This window comes from Pelodiscus sinensis, unplaced genomic scaffold (genome assembly GCF_049634645.1).
Source record: "Pelodiscus sinensis isolate JC-2024 unplaced genomic scaffold, ASM4963464v1 ctg57, whole genome shotgun sequence".
Taxonomy (NCBI): Eukaryota; Metazoa; Chordata; order Testudines; family Trionychidae; genus Pelodiscus; species Pelodiscus sinensis.
The window spans coordinates 229922-253076 of NW_027465880.1; the positions used below are offsets into that span (position 1 = coordinate 229922).

Consider the following 23155-nt stretch of genomic DNA (forward strand, 5'->3'; position numbering starts at 1 on the left):
TTAAAAGGCACAGTGACTAGAGCCAAATCCCTGAAAGCTGCATGGAAACTTTTTAAAGACACCATAATAGAGGCCCAACTTAAATGTATACCCCAAATTAAAAAACATAGCAAGAGACCTAAAAAAGAGTCACCGTGGCTTAACCACCATGTAAAAGAAGCAGTGAGGGACAAAAAGGTATCTTTTAAGAAGTGGAAGTCCAATCCTAGTGAGATAAATAGAAAGGAGCATAAACACTGTCAAATCAAGTGTAAAAATGTAATAAGAAAAGCAAAAAAAAGGTTTTTGAGGAACAGCTAGCCAAAAACTCAAAAAGAAATAACAAAATGTTTTTTAAGTACATTAGAAGCAGGAAGCCTGCTAAAAAACCTGTGGGTCCCCTAGATGATCGAGCTATAAAAGGAGCAATCAAGGACGATAAAGCCATTGCGGATAAACTAAATGATTTCTTTGCTTCAGTCTTCACGGCTGAGGACGTTGGGGAGATTCCCGAATCTGCACCGTCCTTTGTGGGTGATGAATCTGAGGAACTTTCCCAGATTGAAGTGTCATTAGAGGAGGTTTTGGAACAAATAGAAAAACTTAATGTTAACAAACCTCCAGGACCAGATGGCATTCATCCAAGGGTTCTAAAAGAACTCAAATGGGAAATTGCTGAGCTATTATCTGTGGTTTGTAACCTATCCTTTAAATCGGCTTCCGTACCTAATGACTGGAAGGTAGCCAACGTGACACCAATATTTAAAAAGGGCTCTAGAGGCGATCCTGGCAATTACAGACCGGTAAGTCTAACTTCAGTACCCGGCAAATTAGTCGAAACAATAGTAAAGAATAAAATTGTTAGGCATGTAGAAGAACATACTTTGTTGGGCAAAAGTCAACATGGTTTCTGTAAAGGGAAATCATGTCTTACTAATCTATTACAGTTCTTTGAAGGGGTTAACAAACATGCGGATAAGGGGGATCCAGTAGATATAGTATACTTAGATTTTCAGAAAGTCTTTGACAAGGTCCCTCACCAAAGGTTCTTGTGTAAATTATATTGCCATGGGGTAAGAGGGAAGGTCCTTTCTTGGATTGAGAACTGGTTAAAGGACAGGAAACAAAGGGTAGGAATAAATGGTAAATTTTCAGTTTGGAGAGGGGTAACTAGTGGTGTACCCCAAGGGTCAGTCCTAGGACCAATCCTTTTCAACTTATTCATAAATGATCTGGAGAAAGGGGTAAGCAGTGAGGTAGTAAAGTTTGCAGATGATACCAAACTGTTTAGGATAGTCAGGACAGAAGCAGACTGTGAGGGACTCCAAGAAGATCTCACCAAACTGAGCGATTGGGCAACAAAATGGCAAATGAAATTTACTGTGGATAAGTGTAAAGTAATGCACATCGGGAAAAATAACCCCAACTATACGTACAGTATGATGGGGGCTAATTTGGCTACGACAAATCAGGAAAGAGATCTTGGAGTTAACGTGGACAGTTCTCTGAGAACTTCCACACAGTGTGCAGCGGCGGTCAAAAAGGCAAATAGGATGCTAGGAATTATTAAGAAAGGGATAGAAAATAAGACCCAGAATATCTTACTGCCCCTGTATAAAACTATGGTATGCCCACATCTGGAATACTGTGTACAGATGTGGTCTCCTCACCTCAAAAAAGATATTTTGGCCTTGGAAAGGGTTCAGAAAAGGGCAACTAAAATGATTAGGGGTTTGGAACGGGTCCCATATGAGGAGAGGTTAAAGTGACTGGGACTTTTCAGTTTAGAAAAGAGGAGACTGAGGGGGGATATGGTAGAGGTATATAAAATCTCGAGTGGTGTGGAGAGGGCGGATAAAGAAAAGTTATTTATTAGTTCCCATAATAGAAGAACTAGAGGACACCAAATGAAATTAATGGGTAGCAGGTTTAAAACTAATAAGCGAAAGTTCTTCTTCACACAGCGTGTAGTCAACCTGTGGAACTCCTTGACAGAGGAGGCTGTGAAGGCTAGGACTATAAGGGTATGTCTACACTGCCACCCTAGTTCGAACTAGGGTGGCTAATGTAGGCATTCGAAGTTGCAAATGAAGCCCGGGATTTAAATATCCTGGGCTTCATTTGCATCTTGCCGGGCGCCGCCATTTTTAAATCCCGCTTAGTGTGGACTCTGTGCCCGTGGCTACACACGGCACGGAGTAGGTAGTTCGAATTATGCTCTCTAATTCAAACTACCGGTACACCTCGTTGCCTCACCCCGTTTGTAAGTAGGGATCCGATGTAAGTCGGATCCATGTAACCCGGGGACTGCCTGTACACTTATCGGTGAAGGTGGCCTTTATTGGGATTTTTTGTGGTACCCAATGGCAACCATATGAGTCAGGTGTTTGGCAGAATCAAGAGTCTTTGACGCGCCGTTCAATTTAAAGCTTTATTCGATGTGCACAAAGGGAGAGCACCCCGGTACAAAACCAGCCAGGCTCTCTCGGAGGGGCAAGTCCCCTCCCCAGTATTTTATAGCATAGAGTGGTTGCTCCACACGAAGCTCCTTTGTCCAGTCTCGTCATTCTTTACACTCAGCATAACTGATCTAGACTGGCATGATTTTCCGGAAATGCTTTTAACGGAAAAGTTTTCCGTTAAAAGCATTTTCGGAAAAGAGCATCTAGATTGGCACGGACACTTTTCCGCAAAAGCACTTTTTGCAGAAAAGCGTCCGTGGCCAATCTAGACGCGCTTTTCCGCAAAAAAGCCCCGATCGCCATTTTCGCGATTGGGGCTTTTTTGTGCAAAACAAATCTGAGCTGTCTACACTTGCCCTTTTGCGCAAAAGTTTTGCGCAAAAGGGACTTTTGCCTGAACGGGAGCAGCATAGCATTTCCGCAAGAAGCACTGATTTCAGACAGTAGGAAGTCAGTGTTCTTGCGGAAATTCAAGCGGCCAGTGTAGACAGCTGGCAAGTTTTTCCGCAAAAGCGGCTGATTTTCCAGAAAAACTGGCCAGTCTAGACACAGCCATCATGTTTAACATTCCCATAGATAAACCTGCTTACCACATACCGGTACCTTGACCCTCCATCTGCTGAGCTCACCCTCCCCTCGGACACTCTCCGAGAAGAAAGAGAAGATGTTCCAGAAACTGATTAACTACCCGAGTGGGGGGGTGAGCTCGGCAGGTTCCTCTGCACGTACGTACCTGCTACATTATCCTTTGCATAAAACACATACGTTCCTAAGCATAGGCACAATATACAATACCCTTCACTTTCCTTGTAGCGATCACCTCTGCCAGATGAATTGGTGAAATAGCAGCCTTAATGGCAGACACCCCATACACAATATTCCATAAGGACCAAGTAACTCTACGGACTCACTCCAAATTCCTCCCAAAAGTGCTCACCTCATTCCACTGTAATGGACCTACATACTTCCCAGTCTTCTTCCCAAATCCCCATAATGGCAACAAAGAAGCGGGTCTCCATACCCAGAATGTCCGCAGGGCACTCGCCTTCTACCTACAATGAACAAAACCATTCCGAAAGACTCCCTGATTGTTCGTCTCATCTACAGAGAGTTCACAGGGATTGCCCATATCAAAACAAAGACTGTCAAACTGGATATCCATTTGCATTAAACTAGCATATACCCTGGCACAGAGAGAGCCCCCACCCACCATGCGGTCTCACTCAACAAGGGCCATGGCAACCACAACTGCATTTCTACAGGGGGTGTCCACAGAACACATATGCAGGGCCGCCACATAGGCTTCAACACATACTTTCACACAGCATTATGCAATCCAGAAATTTGCTGAGGCAGAAACAAGATTTGGCCAAACAATACTTTCGGTCACACAAGCTCAGCAGCAGAAGCTCCCACCTCCTACCACGAATACTGCTTTGTAATCACCTAAGGTGGAGCACCCATGAGGACACTCCTCGAAGAAGAAGGGAAGGTTACTCACCTGTGCAGTAACTGGAGTTTTTCGAGATGGTTGTCCCCGTGGGTGCTCCACCACCCACCCACCCTCCTCCCCTCTGCTTCGGAATAGAATTCGTCCAGGTCAGAGAAGGAACTGAGGGGGGAGGGCCGGCTGTGCATGAGCACACATGAGAACACACACCGGCCCCTCACACACGCGGCCGGCCACGGTCACTGCTGTCACAAATCTCCGATCGCGGGCTCAGCGGTGCTGAAGCACCTAAGGTGGAGCACCCATGGGGACAACCATCTGGAAGAACTCCAGTTACTGCACAGGTGAGTAACCTTCCCTTCTCCACCCCTGCCATAAGTAAAGAAAACATTGAAACCTTTTGTGTTGGACATAAATTAATATTTTACTTCATTTAAAATGAAGTTTGATAAACTAACATGAGAAAGTTAAAATGCTTAATCTGTTTCATAATTTAAATGAAACTGTTCTCACTAGCTGCAGCTGGTCCAGAAAGTAAGGTCGCTGTACCCAGCCTGCCCTTGTCTCCCCTCCCCACTCCTTCCCCCAGCACACAGATCCGTGCGTAAGTTAAATGTCAGTATGCCACTTCTGAAAGGTTGACGACCCTTGCACTAAAAGGTAAGATCTGCATCTTAATTTATTTATTAATGACGCTGATGTAAGTAGGACTATTATTGACTTTAAATGCATCACTGGCACTCAGATCTGTACATAGAGGCAAATAAGTAAGGGTATGTCTACACTACCCTCCTAGTTCGAACTAGGAGGGTAATGTATGCATACCGCACTTGCTAATGAAGCCCGGGATTTGAATTTCCCGGGCTTCATTAGCATAAGCGGGGAGCCGCCATTTTTAAATCCCCGCTGCTTCGAACCCCGTGTAGCGCGGCTACACGGGGCTCGAACTAGGTAGTTCGGACTAGGGTGCCTATTCCGAACTACCGGTACTCCTCGTTTCACGAGGAGCTGCTGGCCATGTTATGTAAATTCTAAGCCTCCACCCAGAGAACTCTAGGAGGAGGCTAGCCCCCAGCACCCTTCCATCTGCTCCAGGTCCCTTCCATTGGCCAGAAGTCAGGAAGCAGGGACATCAGGCTAGGCAAAGCTCCCGGCAGGGTAGCTCTCAACCCCACCCCCTCCTTCTGCCTGAGGCCCACAGCCACTTCAGAAATTTGTGAAGTGGCCCCCCCTTCTAAAATTATTGCCCACCCATGTACTAGAGTGTTCAAGCAGTCTGTGGTGGGTACTACAATTCTGTGGTACCATTGGTGAAGATTTTATGGCACAGAGGGTATGTCTACACTACCCTCCTAGTTCGAACTAGCGGGGTAATGTAGGCATACTGCACTTGCAAATGAAGCCCGGGATTTGAATTTCCCGGGCTTCATTTGCATAAGCGGGGAGCCGCCATTTTTAAAACCCCGCTGGTTCGAACCCCGTGTAGTGCGGCTACACGGGGCACGAACTAGGTAGTTCGAACTAGGCTTCCTATTCCGAACTACCGGTACACCTCGTGGAACGAGGAACGAGGAACGTGGAACGAGGTGTACCGATAGTTCGGAATAGGAATCCTAGTCCGAACTACCTAGTTCGAGCCCCGTGTAGCCGCGTTGCACGGGGTTCGAACCAGCGGGGTTTTAAAAATGGCGGCTCCCCGCTTATGCAAATGAAGCCCGGGAAATTCAAATCCCGGGCTTCATTTGCAAGTGCGGTATGCCTACATTACCCTCCTAGTTCGAACTAGCGGGGTAGTGTAGACATACCCAGAGGTTTTACTTTCTATACCAGTGTAAGGCGCCCCAGTGGAGAAGCGGGGGGGAACCCCCTCCCCTCAATAACCCTCCTCTCTGGTCGCCCCTCTCGTCCCAATGTAACTCCAATTACGCCTGGTATCGTTGCGCCTCTCAAGGCCCAGGCCGCGCACCAACCTACCCGGCTGGTTGGGGGGAAGGGGGTCCGGGCCTGTCCTCGCTCTGGACCCCGACCCAGGGCCCTAGAGTCAGGACACCTGTCCTCACTCAAAACGGGGGGGGTCTGGGAACCCAAAACTCCCCCGCTCACGGGTTCCGCGGCCCCACCCTGGGCCGCTTCTTCCCCCCCAGCCAGAGTCTACCTCTAGCCCTGACCCCCCCGGGTTAAACTGCACCCAGGGCCGCCAGTACCTGGTTCCGTCCGCCTCCACCGGGGCCGCTCCTCCCTTCCCCAGGCCGCCTCCTTTTCCTGGCCCGGAGTCCATTTTTAAATTCCCCGCTGGGCGCAGGGAGATGACGGGCCGCCCCACGTCATCGGCCTGCATCCTGCCCCCGGGGCGCACTGGTGACGTCACCCCTGGCGCCGTCCCGAACGGGCACCCGCCCCCCCCGGAGTCCCCGCGTCCAGGTCCGGGTGCCGCTATCGCCCGTCCTGGCTTGGCCGGGGCTTCCTGCCCTGGTACGGCTCCGGCTCCGCACCCGGGTTGCCGTGGGCCCGCGGCGGTTTCCGGGGGTGGTGGGGCTACCCCGCCACAACCAGTCTTTATTAACATAACATGTAGTAGCAATTCAGAGGTGAAACAGACAATCATAACTTACACAATAGGGGTATGTCTACACTACAGCGCTAATTTGAACTAACTTAGTTCGAATTAGTTAATTCAAACTAAGCTAATTCAAACTAACGCGTCTAGAACTAAAAACTAGTTCGAATTAGCGTTTTGCTAATTCGAACTAGCGCGTCCACGTTAAGTGGACCCTGAAGCGGGGTTAAGGATGGCCGGAAGCAGTGCCGGCAGGGCATCAGAGGAGGACTTAGAGCGTGGAGCTGCTGTCTCAGGCTAGCCAAGGGCTGTGCTTAAAGGGACCCGACCCCCACCCCGGACAGACAGTTCTCAGGGGTGCCCCGCTTGCAAAGCAGTCCTGGCTTGGAGTGCCCTGAGTACCCACACTGGGCACATCACAGCACTCGGCCATCAGCCCGGCTGCACTTGCCGCAGGCTGCCATCTGGGGAGAGGGGGCAATTGAGGGGCTGCAGGAGAGCTTCCACCCCCAGAAGCCCGCAGAGCCAGCCCAGTCCTCCCCATCGGGGGCTCGTGCCCCATTCCTCCCTCACCTCCTTCCACTTACCCTTCCCTAGCCCCTCTTCTTGATGTACAAAATAAAGATAACGTGTCTTCCAAAATGGAATCTGAACAAAACTGGGGGAGACTGGGAAAAGGAGGTGGGAGAGGGGAAGAGAGAGGCTGGGACAGGGGAGGGCAACTAAAATGATCAGGGGTTGGGAACAGGTCCCATATGAAGAGAGGCTAAAGAGACTGGGACTTTTCAGCTTAGAAAAGAGGAGACGGAGGGGGGACAGGATAGAGGTCTCTAAAAGCAGGAGTTGGGTGGAGAGGGTGCATACAGAAAAGTTCTTCATTAGTTCCCATAAAGAAGGACTAGAGGACACCAAAGGAAAGGAATGGGTAGCAGGCTTCAAACTAGTAACAGAAAGTTGTTCTTCACAAAGCAAAGAGTCAACCTGTGGAACTCCTTGCTTCAGGAGGCTGTGAAGGCTAGAACTGGAACAGAGTTTAAAGGGAAGTGAGATCAAGTCATGGAGGTTGGGTCCATGGAGTGCTATTAGCCAGGGGGTAGGAGTGGTGTCCCTGCCCAAGGTTTGTGGAAGGCTGGAGATGGATGACACGAGACAAATGGCTTGGTCACTGTCTTTGGTCCATCCCCTCCAGGGTCCCTAGGGTTGGCTGCTGTCGGCAGACAGGCTACTGGGCTAGATGGACCTTTGGTCTGACCCATGACGGCCATTGTAAGCTCAGGGCTCAGGGTCGGGGGTCTCAGTGGACCCACTTGATTCTCTTACACACCTGCTCCTGGGTGGCCAGGCTGGCAGCTCTCCTGCCCTAGACGGCCACTTTCCTGTGCCTAGTGCGGAGATCGTGGACGAGGTCCACAATGTCCGCACTAGCCCAGGCGGGTGCCCGCCTCTTGCGGTCCCGGGCAAGCTCCCGGGAGCCGCCAGCCTGGTCCCGGGAAGAGGGGGAGGGCTGGGGGGCATCGGGTGGGTGGCTCGATCCGTGCCAGGTGCAGGGTCTGCTGGCTGGGTGCTGGCAGGCTTGCACCTGGCACGGGCACCGTAGCCAGCCCGTGCCCCTTTAAGGGGTCCGGGGCCGCGAGGGGGGCATAGAGTTTCCCTGGTGTTGGCCAGAGTGGCCACCAGGGAAACCTGTGGAGGGCTAGCCTCCCACTAGTTCGAATTAAGGGGCTACACACCCCTTAATTCGAACTAGTAAGTTCGAACTAGGCTTAATCCTCGTGGAATGAGGTTTACCTAGTTCGAACTAAGCGCTCCGCTAGTTCCAATTAAGTTCGAAGTAGCGGAGCGCTAGTGTAGCGCCTATCAAAGTTAGTTCGAACTAACATCTGTTAGTTCGAACTAACTTTGTAGTGTAGACATACCCTAGGTGATTAGTCAGATAAACGTGGTATTTAGGAAAGCGTTAGTTAAGGTGAAATTTTGTGATGTTTGTTAGCATTTGTAATCACAAAGGTTTGCAGTTTGGCCTTTCGTGGAGGCCTTCTTTTTAATTCTACTCCTCCTATAAAATGGATTCTGCCAGCTCTGATGCAGCTGAAAAGGAGAAGGCATGTGGGAGATATGATCTGCATTGGGTGGGCTGGGTAATGGCCAGTGGATTTTTGAGCTGCACTGGTTAAGTGGATATGGACCTGTTGACGCATAAAGCCTCACTCAGTTTACGCGGCTAAACAGACAGCATTATTGATCAGTAAAGCCAAGTGAGCCAAACGTGGTCCCAGCAAAGCTGGGCCCAGTAAGGCTGCTAATACAATCAATCCTAGTATCTTTATACCCTTTACCAAACAGTCCGACGTCAGGGCATCCAAATATAGCTAAATAAGAAATGGTTTCTACAACTCCCCCCTTTTAGCCTTTTAAAGGCTAACTTTGAAGCCATTTCATGCCTCTATTCCCATCAAAGCATTTATGTACATCTCTTGTTCCTTTCTTGCTCATCATATTTTAACATTATGAGTTCCACGTTCCCTTTAGTAAGGGTCTCTCTTGTGTTTTCCAGAATACAAGAAATACAGCATTTGATTAACAAGAAACAAAAATAAGCACAAAAGAATATAGCTAATACTAAAACTACACCTTGCAAAATCCAAGTTCCCACATGTCCAAACCAGCCTCCCAACCAACCCCAGAGGGTCCAGTCTTCCTCCTGTCTTAGGTTCACCACAGTTCTTTCAGTCTCTGAGGCATCTTCCTCTACTTCTTTGCTGGTGTCCGTAATATACACACAGCATTCTCTTCCCAGTAAGGCACAAACCCCACCCTTACTAGCCAGGACATAGTTTAGGGCCATCCAGTTTGAGCTTTTTCCCACCCTGGCTCCTGAACCATTACATGTCCAGCAGTACTTTTTGTGAAAGGAAGGTATTGAGGCCTACCCAGAATATGTCAAATGAGCACCAGTTTAATTGTAAGTGGAAAGGAAAGGCAGCATTGTGAGATACAGGAGATGTAAAATAAAAACAAAATTTGATTGGATGACCAACAATAACCCTGCTTTTAGGGAAGTAAGTAACTCAGACAGCAGTATGCAACAAAGTGCTGATTACCCCAAATGGAGCAGATGAAAGTTTTTGTAAGGGCAGAATGAGACAACAAAAATCTAACATCAGCAATTGTCAGGCAAGTGGAGGAGTACCAAAATACCGAAACAGGGTATATAAGGTTGGCTGAAACAGACCAAGGGTATATCTAGACTACAGGCTTACGTCGACATAAGTTTTGTCAACAGAATCTGTTGACAAAACTTATGTCGTCATAGAGCGTCTAGACTGCATCCAGTTCTGTCGACAAAGCAAGCCGCTTTGTCGACATAACAGTGTGGACACAAAGGACAGTGTAGATGCAATAACGCCTTCTGTCGACAAAAGGCGTTATTCCTCGTAGAATGAGGTTTACATACGTCGACAAAACTGCTGAATTCTGTTGACGTTATGTCGACATAACTCAAAGGCAGTGTGGACGCAAGTATAGTTTTGTCGACAAAAGTCCACTTTTGTCGACAAAACCCTGTAGTCTAGACACACCCCAAGAGTGGACGGGTTGCGAATCCAAAAAGCTAGGTCTGATCAACCAGAGCTCCCTCCCCGGCGCTGAATCTCGCCGCCGCACATAAGCTCTGAAAGGGGAACAAATAAGCTCCGAAAGGGGAACAACACCGGTCGTAAGTTGCAACGAAAAATCCAAAGAAAGGAAAAACATAAAGAAAAGAATATCTTCTGAATCTAAGCAATGCTTCTCTCTTTCTTAACATTATATATTATATATTTGTTAACTCCATAAATTGTTTTAAGGTAAATCAGGAGGGTATATCTGTAGGAGAAGTTATTATTTCTTGGTTTTTTTTAGCTGTACTGTTTTTCTATTTACTTTATAATTAATTTTCTATTTAAATCAATTCACTATTTTTGATTCTATTAAGACAATATAATATACAAAGAAAAAATAGAAAAACAGTACAGCTAAAAAAAAAAAAGAAATAATAACTTCTCCTACAGATATACCCTTGGCCTCGGTCTCTCAGGATCATCTGCTTCTGGGCCTGGATTGCCAGTACCAGGCCTGCGCTGATCCCCGTCTACTTCTGGACCTGGGTTTCTGGTACCAGGTCTGCGGTGCTCCTTGTTAGGGCCAACTTCTGTAGGGGCCAGGACAGGTTTGCAGTGGGATGCGTGGATCCAGGCGGGCAATCCTTCGCACTTTACAGCAGTACGGGTGGTCAGAAGGACCTGGTAGGGACCCTTCCGCCTGGGTTCCAGGGCAGTCTTCCGCTGGTGAACTTTCACGCAAACCCAGTCTCCTGGTTGTAGTTTATGGCACGGCTCAGTCGGGTCCTCCTGGAAGGCGTGCTTAACCTGTGAATGATAGGACTGTACACACTTCATAAGTTCCTGACAATACTTGACTATGCTTCCTTTAACGAGTGTGGCATCAGCCAGGTTAATGTCTGGGCTGCTTAACAGTCTCATAGGTCAGCCACATGCAATCTCATGTGGACTGAGTCCAGTTTTCCGATTTGGAGTGGCTCTCATGCTCATTAGGGCAATCGGGAGTGCTTCTACCCATGTTAAGCCAGAGTCCTCACATATCTTAGCAAGTTTGTTCTTTAAAATCCCGTTACATCTCTCTACTGCTCCCGTGCTCTCCGGGTGTCGCGGGCAGTGCAGTGCTTGTCTGATAGAGTCGTACTTTGCCAGTTTTTGAACAATCTGTCCAGTAAAGTGGGTACCTCCATCACTGGAGATCACAAGGGGCATTGCCCATGATGGGATGTAATGATTTAGAAGTTTCTTAGCTACTGTGATGGCATCAGCTTTCCTACAGGGATAAGCTTCTACCCATCCCGAAAACAAACAATCAATAACCAGCACATATTCAAAGGATTGACATTTAGGCAATTGAATAAAGTCCATTTGTAAATTCAGGAATGGTCCCAAAGGCGGAGGTCTGGTTGCCGGAACTGTCTTTACAGGTTTACCCACGTTGTGGGCTTGGCAGACAGGGCAAGCCAGACAGTAATCTTTGGCTGCTTGGGAGAATTTGGGAGCAAACCAATTTTGCTTTAGGATTGCTACCATCCCCCCTTTGCCAACGTGCGACAATCCATGGAGCACGGAGGCAAGGTGAGGTAGCAAGACCACTGGGGCAACAATGTGGCCATCAGAGCTGCACCACAAGTGGTCTGGGTGCAAGGTGCACCCTGCCAGTCTCCACTCCTGCTTTTCTGATTCTGGGGCTTGGTCCTGCAGGAGGGCCAGTTCCGACAGAGATGGCAAAGGAGCTGGCGGTGGTGGGAGAGAAGGGTACAATGCTTCAGCCCGAGGAGGACATAGGGCGGCTGCCTTAGCAGCCCGATCGGCCATGTCATTTCCTGATGCAACTTCATTAGAGGAAGAGGAATGAGCTTCACACTTAACAATGGCAAGAGCCGAAGGTAAAAGAACTGCATCAAGTAAAGCGGCTACATAAGGTCCATTCTTTATAGAGTGGCCAGAGGAAGTAAGGAAACCTCGCTGCTGCCAGAGCGTACCAAAATCATGGACTACCCCAAAAGCATACCGGGAGTCAGTGTAGAGAGTAGCAGACACTCCTGCGGCAATGTGACAAGCCCTTGTGAGAGCCATTAATTCCGCTACCTGTGCGGAAGAAACAGCAGGTAGAGGGGCAGATCCCACTACATCCCAGACAGTACAAACTGCATAGCCTGCTACTAAAACTCCACTAGAATTGTAAAAGCAAGAACCGTCTGTATACAGTATAAAATCAGGGTTATCCAAAGGCATTTCAAACAGGTCTGGTCTTGGAGAGGTGACGGCTTGCACAACCTGCAAACAGTCATGAGGCTCCCCCTCGTGGGGTGCAGGGAGCAGTGTAGCGGGATTTAAAGAGTCACAGCGAATTACAGAGACATTGGGAGAAGCAAAGAGAAGCCGTTCATATTTAACAAGACGGGCATTAGAAAGGTGCTGGGTTTTTCCCTTTAAGAGTAATGCTGACACCGAATGAGGAACAGCCAGTGTTAAAGGCGATTGTAAAACCAAAGGTTCTGCTTGCTCTAAAATCCGCACTGCCGCAGCAACAGCACGGAGGCAGGGGGGGAATGAGGCCGCAACAGGGTCAAGATAGGTGCTGTAATAAGCAAGAGGGCGGTATTTATCACCATGTTTCTGCACCAGTACACCCAAAGCACATCCTTCTTTTTCATGACAGAACAAAGTGAAATGACGGGAGTAATCGGGCAAGCCCAGAGCTGGAGCAGAAGCTAGTGTTTGTTTCAGAGACGAGAAAGCAGTGTCTTGCTGAGATCTCCACGGTATAGGGGAAGGGGTCGCATTACGGGTGAGCTCCTGGAGCGGTTTGGCTAGCTGAGAAAAGTTAGGAATCCATTGTCTGCAGTAGCCAGCCACACCGAGGAAAGAGTGGACTTGGGAGGGGGTAGTGGGCTTAGGGGCAGAAAGGATTGCCTGGATTCTGTCAGCAGAGAGGTGACGGCTCCCCGCCGAGAGGTCGTGGCCCAAATACCGAACCATGGGCTTGCAGAGCTGAAGTTTTTGTTTAGACACTTTATGACCCTTATTAGCTAGAGCCGTGAGAAGTACAACAGAGTCTGATCTGCAGGCCTCAAGGGAAGCGCTACAAAGAAGCAAATCATCTACATATTAAATAAGAGTAGAGCCAGAAGGGAATGTAATGTCAGAGAGATCCTGCCGTAGAATTTGTGAAAAGTGGGTGGGAGAATCTCTAAACCCTTGTGGCAGAACAGTCCAACAATGTTGCTGTCCTTTGTAAGTAAAAGCAGTAAGACATTGGCAGTCAGGATGGAGGGGAACACTGAAAAAGGCGGAGGAGAGATCAACGACAGTAAAATGGGTGGAATCAGGTGGGATAGAGGAGAGAATAGTGGTCGGGTTAGGCACAACAGGAAATTGAGAAATGACAATAGCGTTGATAGCTCGAAGGTCCTGGACGAAACGATAGGTGTCCCTTCCTGGTTTCTTTAGAGGCAGTATAGGGGTGTTACACTCACTTGTACAGCGAACAAGAACACCTTGTGCCAAGAGATCAGAAATGACAGGCTGAATCCCTGCCTCAGCTGCAGGATTCAGTGGGTATTGGGTAATACGGGGCAGGCGCTTAGTTGTATCAACAGAAATGTAAACAGGATCCACTGATATCCTGCCCACTTCGTTTGGGGTGGTGGCCCACAAACAGTTGGGGACCTGGGACAAAAGATCAGCATCTGGAATTAAGGGGACTAGGACGGTGTTAGGACCCTGCAGCAGGTCCTCCACCTCCTGTCGGGTCTGTGCAGGCACTTCAAGATAAACCCCATCAGGAGTACAGAAAATAGTGCAACGCAATCTGCACAATAAATCCCTTCCTAACAAATTCACAGGGGAAGTAGGACTTAGGAGAAAGGAATGATGCTCTGAAATGGGTCCTAGTACAAGAGGGACAGGTTTAGAAACAGGGTGAGGCACGACTTGATTAGAAATACCAACTGCATTAACAGCCTGGTTAGAAACGGGAATAGAGAAAGAAGACGCTTGGAGAGTGGACCTGCTAGCGCCTGTGTCCACTAAAACCTGGGTGTTTTGTCCAGCAACCTGGCAAGTGAGGGTGCTGTCAGAATTCAGGGGAATAAGCGGAGATAAAAGGGTGAAGTTGCAATCCTCCTCTGGGCACCCCTATTGACTCTCGGTCTTCGCTAGGTTAAACTGACCCTGCGGGGGTCTGAAAGCTACAGGCTCTGGCTGCCTGGGGCGGTTCGGCCACTGACTCTTCCAGTGTCTGGGCTGTTTGCAATAGTGACAAGTATTTGCATTTGTTACTGCCCTGGGCTCGCAGGGGTTTCCGGCACCCACCCCAGCCCGGCAGAACACCATGTCCTGGTGCCTGGAGACAGCCTGGCAGAATGGGGAAATACTATGGCCTGGGGTTAGCCTCAGAGGTCAGTACTACGTCCGCAAGTAACAGAAAGAGACAACAAAGCTTCCCCACAGTTCCGTGTGCCGAGAGAGTGTAATGGCACCACACCAGCTTTCAGTGTCTGAACACAGAGGGTCCAGCGCATGGCTGCCTCACTAGAGACACCGGTGTGCCCTTTTGGAACTGTGACACATAAGACAGGCCTAATAGACAAAGACAGACAAAATATTAGCCGCTCCACAACATTGGATTCCGTAGCCCCCCTTACCCCAATGGCCGGCCGTCACTCCAAATCCCAAGCCGTCAACCAGGAGATTTCGTAACAGGTATCCCCTTACCTTCTATTGAGCGCTCTGGGGCCGTGTCCAGACTCAGGGGTTTTTTCGGGAAAAGTAGCCTTTTCCCGAAAAAACTTCCCCTGCGTCCAGACTCAAGCCGCGTTCTTTCGAAATTATTTCGAAAGAACGCGGCTTTTCTTTCGATGGCGGTAAACCTCGTTTCACAAGGAAGAACGCCTTCCTTCGAAAGTTCCTCTTTCGAAAGAAGGCGTTCTTCAATGTAAAGAGGCCGTCTTCGAAAGAGAGCATCCAGACTCACTGGGTGCTCTCTTTCGAAAAAGCGGATTTCTCTTTCGAAAGATCCGCCTGCAGTCTAGACGCGATCTTTCGAAAGATGCTCTTTCGAAAGATGCTTTCGAAAGAGCCTCTTTCGAAAGAAGCCTGCAGTCTAGACATAGCCTGAGAGGCTTGGAAGCGGAGTGCCGGTCCATCTATACGGGCAAGTGACGCGTTAGGAATCTCGGTGGAACCTCTAAATTGTCGAAGCAAAAGCCTCACTCAGTTTAGGCGGCTAAACAGACAGCTTTACTGATCAGTAAAGCCAAGTGAGCCAAACGTGGTCCAAGCAGAGCTGGGCCCAGTAAGGCTGCTAATACAATCAATCCTAGTATCTTTATACCCTTTACCAAACAGTCTGACGTCAGGGCATCCAATTAGAGAAATCCTCAGTTAAACTAGGAAAAACAAAGCCTTCTCAGCAAGATGGCGGACAGGTGCGAGGGAGTACATCTCCTGTCCCAACCAGCCCAATTAACACATTCCAATAGCCCATCCTGTAGGCCTCTTCTCACGGGGTGACAGAAAGTTCACTCTGGCCTACGTGCCAAAGAGAAAAGCTGAAATGGTTTCTGATATACAAGATGGCTTCCAGCTAAACATGAAATGGTTTCTACAGACCCATTGGGGGAATGTTTATTTGGAGGAGGTGTGTACACCTGGGCTGGTCATTAGAGCTTGTGATCTGCAGTAACTGCTGTGGCCGGGTTGGACAAATGCCCCATGATCTGCTTCACTCCCCTTCTAACCCTGTGATTTTCCAGTCCAGGGGTTGGCAACGTACAGCACACGAGCCAATTTTGAGTGGCACGTGCAGTCCACAGCTCAAGCTCAGCCCCCTCTTTCCCCATGCAGCGGGGAACTCGAGACTGCGAGGCTGGACAGCAGCACCACACAGCCACGAGGTGCAAAAACAAGCTCTGGCTCCTGTGCGCTGGGCCCTTTCAAACGTCCTGAGTAGCTGCACTCAGCTGAGGTACGGTGTCTGGCCAGTCACAGGAGCTGGAGGTATGGATGCCGAGAAGGCTCAAGCCATGCTCTTCCCCTTCCCTCTGCAGAGTCAGTCACCAGCGCTTGTTTCCAGCAGTTCCATGAGCGACTCGCACGCGCTACAGGCAGCTCCTGATGCCCCTTCCCCTCGTGCCAGTGCTCACAGTGTATGTGAGGGGGGAGGGAGGAGGTGCAGGGCAGCCTGCTCAGAACTTCAGTTTGTGGGGGGAGGAAGGGGGGCCATTGCCTCCCCTGGGGCTGCCTGGGTGGTGGGGCTGGGAGCTGTGCTCATCTCAGGGTGCAGGCATCCCCCTCCCCTGCACTGTCACTGGTTCAACACCACCCCCCCCCCCCACCCACCCCCCCGCACTCAGCTGTGGCATGGGGTGGGATGGGGGCGAATGACACCAGGGACACAGGCTGGAGCACCTGGCTCTGGCTGGTCTCTGTTACGCGTGAGGCGTCCTCACCCGGATCACAGAGAGAGGCAGAGCAAGCGGCTCCGTGTGCTGTTCCCCCAGCACAGAGCTGCTTACTCTGCCTCTCTCTGCAAGTGGGTCTAGCGGGGGAAGGTTGGCACTTTCTTCACCACCACCACCCCTGCACTGGGGGAACAGCGACACAGTGACGCGCTGGCAGCGGGCTTTCTCCGCTGCTGCCATTGGCCGGCCAATGGGAGAAACAGGGATGCAAAGCCAGGTAAGCATCCCCCCTCATACCCAGACCCCCTCACCCCCAGGCTGCTCCTGCTCCTGTACCTCCCTCCTGGCCACCACCCTGCTCCTACCTCCAACCATGCTCCCGCACTCTTCCTCCTGGCCACACACTGCATCCTCCCTTGCTCTTGCTCCCTCCCCCTGGCCAGACACCCTACTCCCAGACTGCTCCTGCACCCTACCTCCCACCCAGACCTCATACCCTTAGCCCCTCCTGCCCCCCTCCTCCCACCCAGATCCTGCAGCCCCATCTCTATCCCACTTGCTGGCAGCCCTGTCCTGCACACTGAATCCTTCATTTTTGTCCTCACCCCAGAGCCTAAAGGGGTCCACAAAATCCACTAACTCTGGAACCCCAGAAAAGTAAATCTGGCCTATGGGCAACCCTGAACCTCAGTCCTCCCTGTCCCTTCCCCTCACCCCGTGGGGCTGGAGCACCAGAGGAGTGAGGTGTCTCAGTTGGGGGCCACCTCAGTGAGGACTGGGGGTTTGGGAGGAGTTCTTTTGCTTCTCACTTGTGTGGTCCACAACTGATTTTTCTGTGGGTCAGTGGCTCCCAACTCAAAAAAGGCTCCCCACCCCTGCCATAAAGAAAACATTGAAACCTTTTTGTTGGACATAAATTAATATTTTACTTCATTTTAAAATGAAGTTTGATAAACTAACATGAGAAAGTTAAAACTCTTAATCTGTTCAATAATGTAAATTAAGCCATTCTCCCCAGCTGTAGCACTAGCACAATGGCTCAGGTGTAATTATGTAATTAACGGTGAGTTTCCATTAGTAACTGGTGGTCCGCGGAAAGGTTTGCACCAAGCCAGATGGTCCACGGGCCAAAAAGTTTGAGAACCACTGTGGTAGAGGGTGAGTGCTGCCTAGGCTGCAGCTCTGGGACTGGGCGGTGGCAGCTGAGGGGAGAGGAAAATGTGGGGGCGGGGGTCCCCCTGCCCCAAAGCCACATTGGCCCTTGGGCGCCTGGGTCCCTGGCAGGAAGGCGAGGGTGCCATGGACTGGACCCCTACAGGTCCCCGCTCCCAGCAGGACTGGACACCCCTGCCTCACCCATTTTCCTGGAGCCGCGCCCCCACCCCCACCCCCACGCCACCCTGATCCCAGCCCATGCTGAAGATCGAGCATCACACCCCTTGCAAATATGGTACAAATAATAAACACTTCTACTTAGGGATGTAAAAGTATAACCATTTAAACGGTTAACTGATACGCCTTTGCTTATTGGTTACTGTTCATGGTTACACACAGGCTTCCACCCTGCACTGCTGGCTTGAGTGGGGCCAGCAGGCAGGAGCTGGTACATGCCAGGAGCGGGCTTAAAGCTGGCTTCTGGCAAATACCAGCTCCCAGGAAACTGGCTGCCATGAGATTTTCAGTGGTTACATGGTTACATGGTTACCCAATTACCCACCTTTTAACATCCCTACTTCTACTGCATGCCATTTGAGGAGCGTGGATACTTTATCAACAGGAGGTCCAAGGCTCTGGAACTAGAGGATATGGCATAGAATTGGGAGTCTAGACATATGGTCCAATTCCTGGATTTGCCATTGGCTTGCAGTAGGGATGCAAAATCCCATTTAATTGGTTAACGGGGTGGGTGGGGAGGGGGCACTGTAGCCCAGCTGGAGCAGGTCCCCCCCAAACCACCACTGGGCTGGAGCGGCCCCTCCCTCCCACAGGCTCTATCAGAGGCAGCAGCGGGGGAGGGGGCAGTGGCACCTTCTCTGGCAGCAGCCCCTGTCCATGGGGTGGTCCTATCTTCCTGCTGGGACCTTCCACGGGCAGGGGCTGCTACCAGCTGGGCAGGTAGCCCAGCTCAGTCCTGGCTTGTAGTGGGATCAAACCCTGCTGGTGGCGCTGCAATTTAAAAGGCAGTAGGAGTCAGGGGGCAGGCAGCCTGGCTCCTACTGCCTTTTAAATTGCAGCGCCACCAGCAGAGTCTGGTCCCAGTGTGAGCCGGGACTGAGCCGGCTGCTTTCCCCTATCGAGTAGTCGATAGAATTTGTATTGACTACTCAATTACTAAAATAACCTAATTTTAACATCCCTAGTCTGCATACCTAGAATTTGCAAGATGTGCCGCCTGAACCATAGCAGCACTTTCACTGCTCTCACAATCAATGTTATGTGCAATTAGCATGTATCTCATGTCCCATGCCCTTGCTTTAAGTCTGTGTCACTTTAGTAATGCTAGTAGGGAAAAACTATGCAGACGGAAACCGGTGGAATTGTGGGCAACGAACGGTAAACAAAATGTCTCTTGGCCATACTTAGAACCCCAATGGGCTGCACATGGCCCACAAGCTGCCCACCACTGCTCTTAAACATCTGCTTTTCCCATTTCTATGCCATGCAGGACTTTCATCCTTAGTCTTAAGCACTTAGGCTATGTCTAGACTGCAAGCCTCTTTTGAAAGAGAGCGTCTAGACTGCACTCGGAACTTTCGAAAAAGCAAGCCGCTTTTTCGAAAGAAAGCAGCAAGTGAGTCTGGATGCTTTCTTTCTAAAAAGCCCTGTTTGCTTTCAAGAACGCCTCTTTTCGAAAGAGCACTTTTGAAAAAAGGCGTTCTTCCTCGTGGAATTAGGTTTACCGCCGTCGAAAGAAAAGCCGCATTCTTTTGATTTAATTTCGAAAGAACGCGGCTGCAGTCTAGACACAGGTGAAGTTTTTTCGAAAAAAGGCTACTTTTCGGAAAAAACCCTGAGTCTGGACACAGCCTTATTTCCACTGTGCTGGATAACAAATTTTTAAGGAAATCCAGTTTCATTATGATGGATGGGTTTCCTTATAACTTTTTAATATATAATTTTCTGTATTTATGAAATATAGATGAGTTTAAAACCTAGTTATTTATCTTCACTCTGGGTACTTCCCTGGTATTGAAAGAAAACGTAAAGAAAAAATGTTGGTCAAAGTAATAAATTATTTTTTATTTATTTCACCTAACAGATGGCAACAATTTATTTGACTCGATGGCAAGTGGAATGCGTCTGATAGTAAGCTGCATTTCTTCCTTCCTTATCTTATCTCTGCTGCTCTTCATGGTCCATCGGCTGCGCCAGAGGCGTAGAGAGCGCATTGAGTCTTTGATTGGAGTAAATTGTAAGTATTCTGTAACTGTACATTTAGCCAGTGTTGTTGTAGCCATGTGGATCCCAGGGTTGTAGAGAGACAGATGTGAGTTAGGTAATATCGTTTATTGGACCAACCTTCTGTTGGTGAGAGAGATGAGCTTTCGAGACTGGTCTGGGAAATGCAAACATACCCTTTGAGTACACTGCAGTTAAATACCCATGGGTGGCCTCTGTCAGCTGGCCTGGGCTTGTGGAGCTTGAGATGCAGGGCTGTAAAATGCAGCCTAGGTGCTTGGTTTGGGAAGTTAATGTACTTGATTATCATATGAGCAAATATACTAAAGTCCTCATTTGACATGGTACCCTTATAAAGTATTCCAGCATCCTTCTCTTTATGTGTTCATTGAGTCAGTATTGATGGTATAACATGACTTATACTATGCCCAAAGGGTACTCTGGCACCTTTTAGAACAAATAGACAAGCTCTTGACCTAAAAGAGCTTTAAAGTCTAGAATGTAACTATGGCGCCGGTGAGGGTTAGGACAAACAAAGTGGGAAGAGAGGGCTTGGGTGGCGGTAGACAAATGTTCAGTGGTGATTTGCAAGATTTATATAAGCTGCTGGGTGGCTGCCTTTGAATGAGGCCAAAGTACAGCTTCATTGCATATGTTTTAGGTGAGATTCTGTGACTAAGGGGCAGAATGGAAGAAGGCGCAGAGCTGTGCCTTAGATAAAGACATGCATTTTCTCATATTTTATTCTTTTAAACAGTGCACCATTTTAACTTGGGCTGCAGGATGCCTGGTTTTGATTATGGCCCAGATGGTTTCGGAACTGGCCTTACTCCGCTACATCTTTCAGATGATGGGGAAGGCGGGGCATTTCATTTCCATGACCCCCCACCACCATATACAGCTTACAAATATCCCAACATTCAGCATCCTGATGACCCACCTCCTCCCTATGAGGCTTCCATCAATCCAGACAGTATCCTTTGTTCTACCCCAGGTACATGGGCAGGAGTTTTGATAATTTTACTTGCTTGGTAATGAGGAGCACTCCAATCCTTTTTTGTTCTGCTTAAAGGAAAGTTAAACTGAAATATATAAATATTTTAGGGATTGTATGATAGAATAACAATGACATATTTCAGAATCTAATCTTTCACTTTTGGTGGTAAATGTTTTAATACAAGACTTGTTCTATAATTTTATTCTTGACACTAAAATTTGCTGGGCCTCTAAGTCAGTGTATGTATGAATGCTGCAAACTTGTTTTAGCTCTTAGCTTTTTGTATGACTTAATATTTAGGAAATTTAAAACCAGTACAATGAACAGTCTCTTGAAAGGTAAATTTGGTGGTGTGACTGCCCTGCCAGCATACAAGAGGGTTCTTGATAAGGATGTTAAAATGCAGTTAATTGACTAATCCACTAGTCAATAGACTACTCGATAGGCACTTCCACATTCCTTCTTTGAAATGTACAAGAGCCCCCGCTGGGGCTCTTGTACATTTTAAAGGAGGAATGCGGAACACCGCGTACAGCCCGGAGCCAGCAGGAATTCCTGCTGACTTCGGGCTGCACGCGGCATGCCTGCTTTGAAATGCACAAGAGTCCCCAGTGGGCGACTCACAGTCCCCCGCTGACCCTGAGCTCCATGCTACACTGCATGCCGCTAGGAGCCTGGGGTCAGCTGGGGAGTCCCCAGCTGACCCCAAGCTCCACTGCGCCTTTGAAAGGCGCGGAGGCGGCAGTTTCCAAGGGGAAGCCGCCGCACAGCTGAGATCAGCTGTGTGTCAGCTTCCCTGTGGAAACTGCCGCCTCCGTGCCTTTCAAAGGGGCAGCCATGGAGCCCAGGGTCAGCTGGAGACTCCCAGATGACCCCCCAGGCTCCATGGTTGCCCTTTTGAAAGGCGCAGAAGTGGCGTTTTAAAGGGGCAGCCGACACACAGCTGATCCACGGATTATCTGTGCAGCAGCTGCGCCTTTGAAACGCTGCCTTGGGGTTTCAAAGTGGTAGCACCGCTGTGAGGTGCTGCCACTTTGAAGTACCCCTTCCCCCCCCCACCTTTGCTGCCTCTATCTCATTGTAGCCAGACAGAAACCCCCCCCCCCCCCCCCCCCCCTTGTAACATCCATTTTTGCTTGCCTGGAGCATACAGGGCACACAGAGCAGAAGGCCCAGGCTGTGTGACCGTGAATGGCTGTAAACAGAGATACACCAATTGCTGACCAAGAGGCTGCCAAGGAGTGCCCTTGACTCAAACCCATATTGATACGAACACACAGCCGTCCGCGGGGGGAGGAATCTCTCGCCCAGTAAAAAAATGTCTAGTGCTCACAATTTAGTTCTCTCTCTTGCAAGTGTAAATTAACTTGAAACTTGCTTGTAAGAACTGGCGCCACAAAACGGACCAGTACAATTCGGCATCTTAGATAAGAAAGAGGATACGGGCCCCCAGGGGTATAAAGATGGGTCCAGCAGCGCATTTTCTCTGAGGGTGTGTCTAGACTACATGCCTCCTTCGACGGAGGCATGTAGATTAGCCAGATCGGAAGAGGGAAATGAAGCCGCGATTAAAATAATCGCGGCTTCATTTAAATTTAAATGGCTGCCCCGATCTGCCGATCAGCTGTTTGTCGGCAGATCGGGGGAGTCTGGACGCGATGCCCCGACAAAGAAGCCTTTCTTCATCGACACAGGTAAGCCTGGTTTCACGAGGCTTACCTGTGTCGATGAAGAAAGGCTTCTTTGTCGGGGCATCGCGTCCAGACTCCCCCGATCTGCCGACAAACAGCTGATCGGCAGATCGGGGCAGCCATTTAAATTTAAATGAAGCCGCGATTATTTTAATCGCGGCTTCATTTCCCTCTTCCGATCTGGCTAATCTACATGCCTCTGTCGAAGGAGGCATGTAGTCTAGACACACCCAGAGTGTCAATCTACTATCTATCTGCTGGTCGGGTTAGGTGTTTGATCTCCCGAGGTTCCAAGGGGACGCCCACCTCGTATTCGTCTTTCCTAGGAATTGAGAGACCGGCCCTGGCCTGACACGCTGGAGTCGAGAGGCACAGAAAGGAGTAAAAATTGTACCTGGATGTGGTCCTTTGTTTAAGTATATATATACATAGACTTAGAGCTCTTTAAAGATTAAGCTGTCACTTGGTACCATTATTTCTATTTTCTATCTTTATTTTCTTTGTAACCATTTTTAAAATCTGTATTTGTTAGCATTTAAGAAATAGAGCAATAGCCATTGTAACCATATGCTTTTATAAGTCTTTTAATATACCTGTAACTGTTTAAGCTTTAA

The 23155-nt window shown here is 49.1% G+C and overlaps 1 protein-coding gene across 1 annotated transcript in view; it reads left to right on the forward strand.

Annotated features, from left to right (window-relative positions):
* The window catches only part of LOC102461266 (integral membrane protein DGCR2/IDD-like), a 196408-nt gene that overhangs the window by 168657 nt on the left and 4596 nt on the right, over nt 1-23155 (forward strand). The window contains exons 10-11 of the mRNA XM_075915986.1: nt 19714-19866; nt 20611-20847. Coding sequence (XP_075772101.1) covers nt 19714-19866; nt 20611-20847 — 390 coding nt within the window. The remainder of the gene's footprint in view (nt 1-19713; nt 19867-20610; nt 20848-23155) is intronic.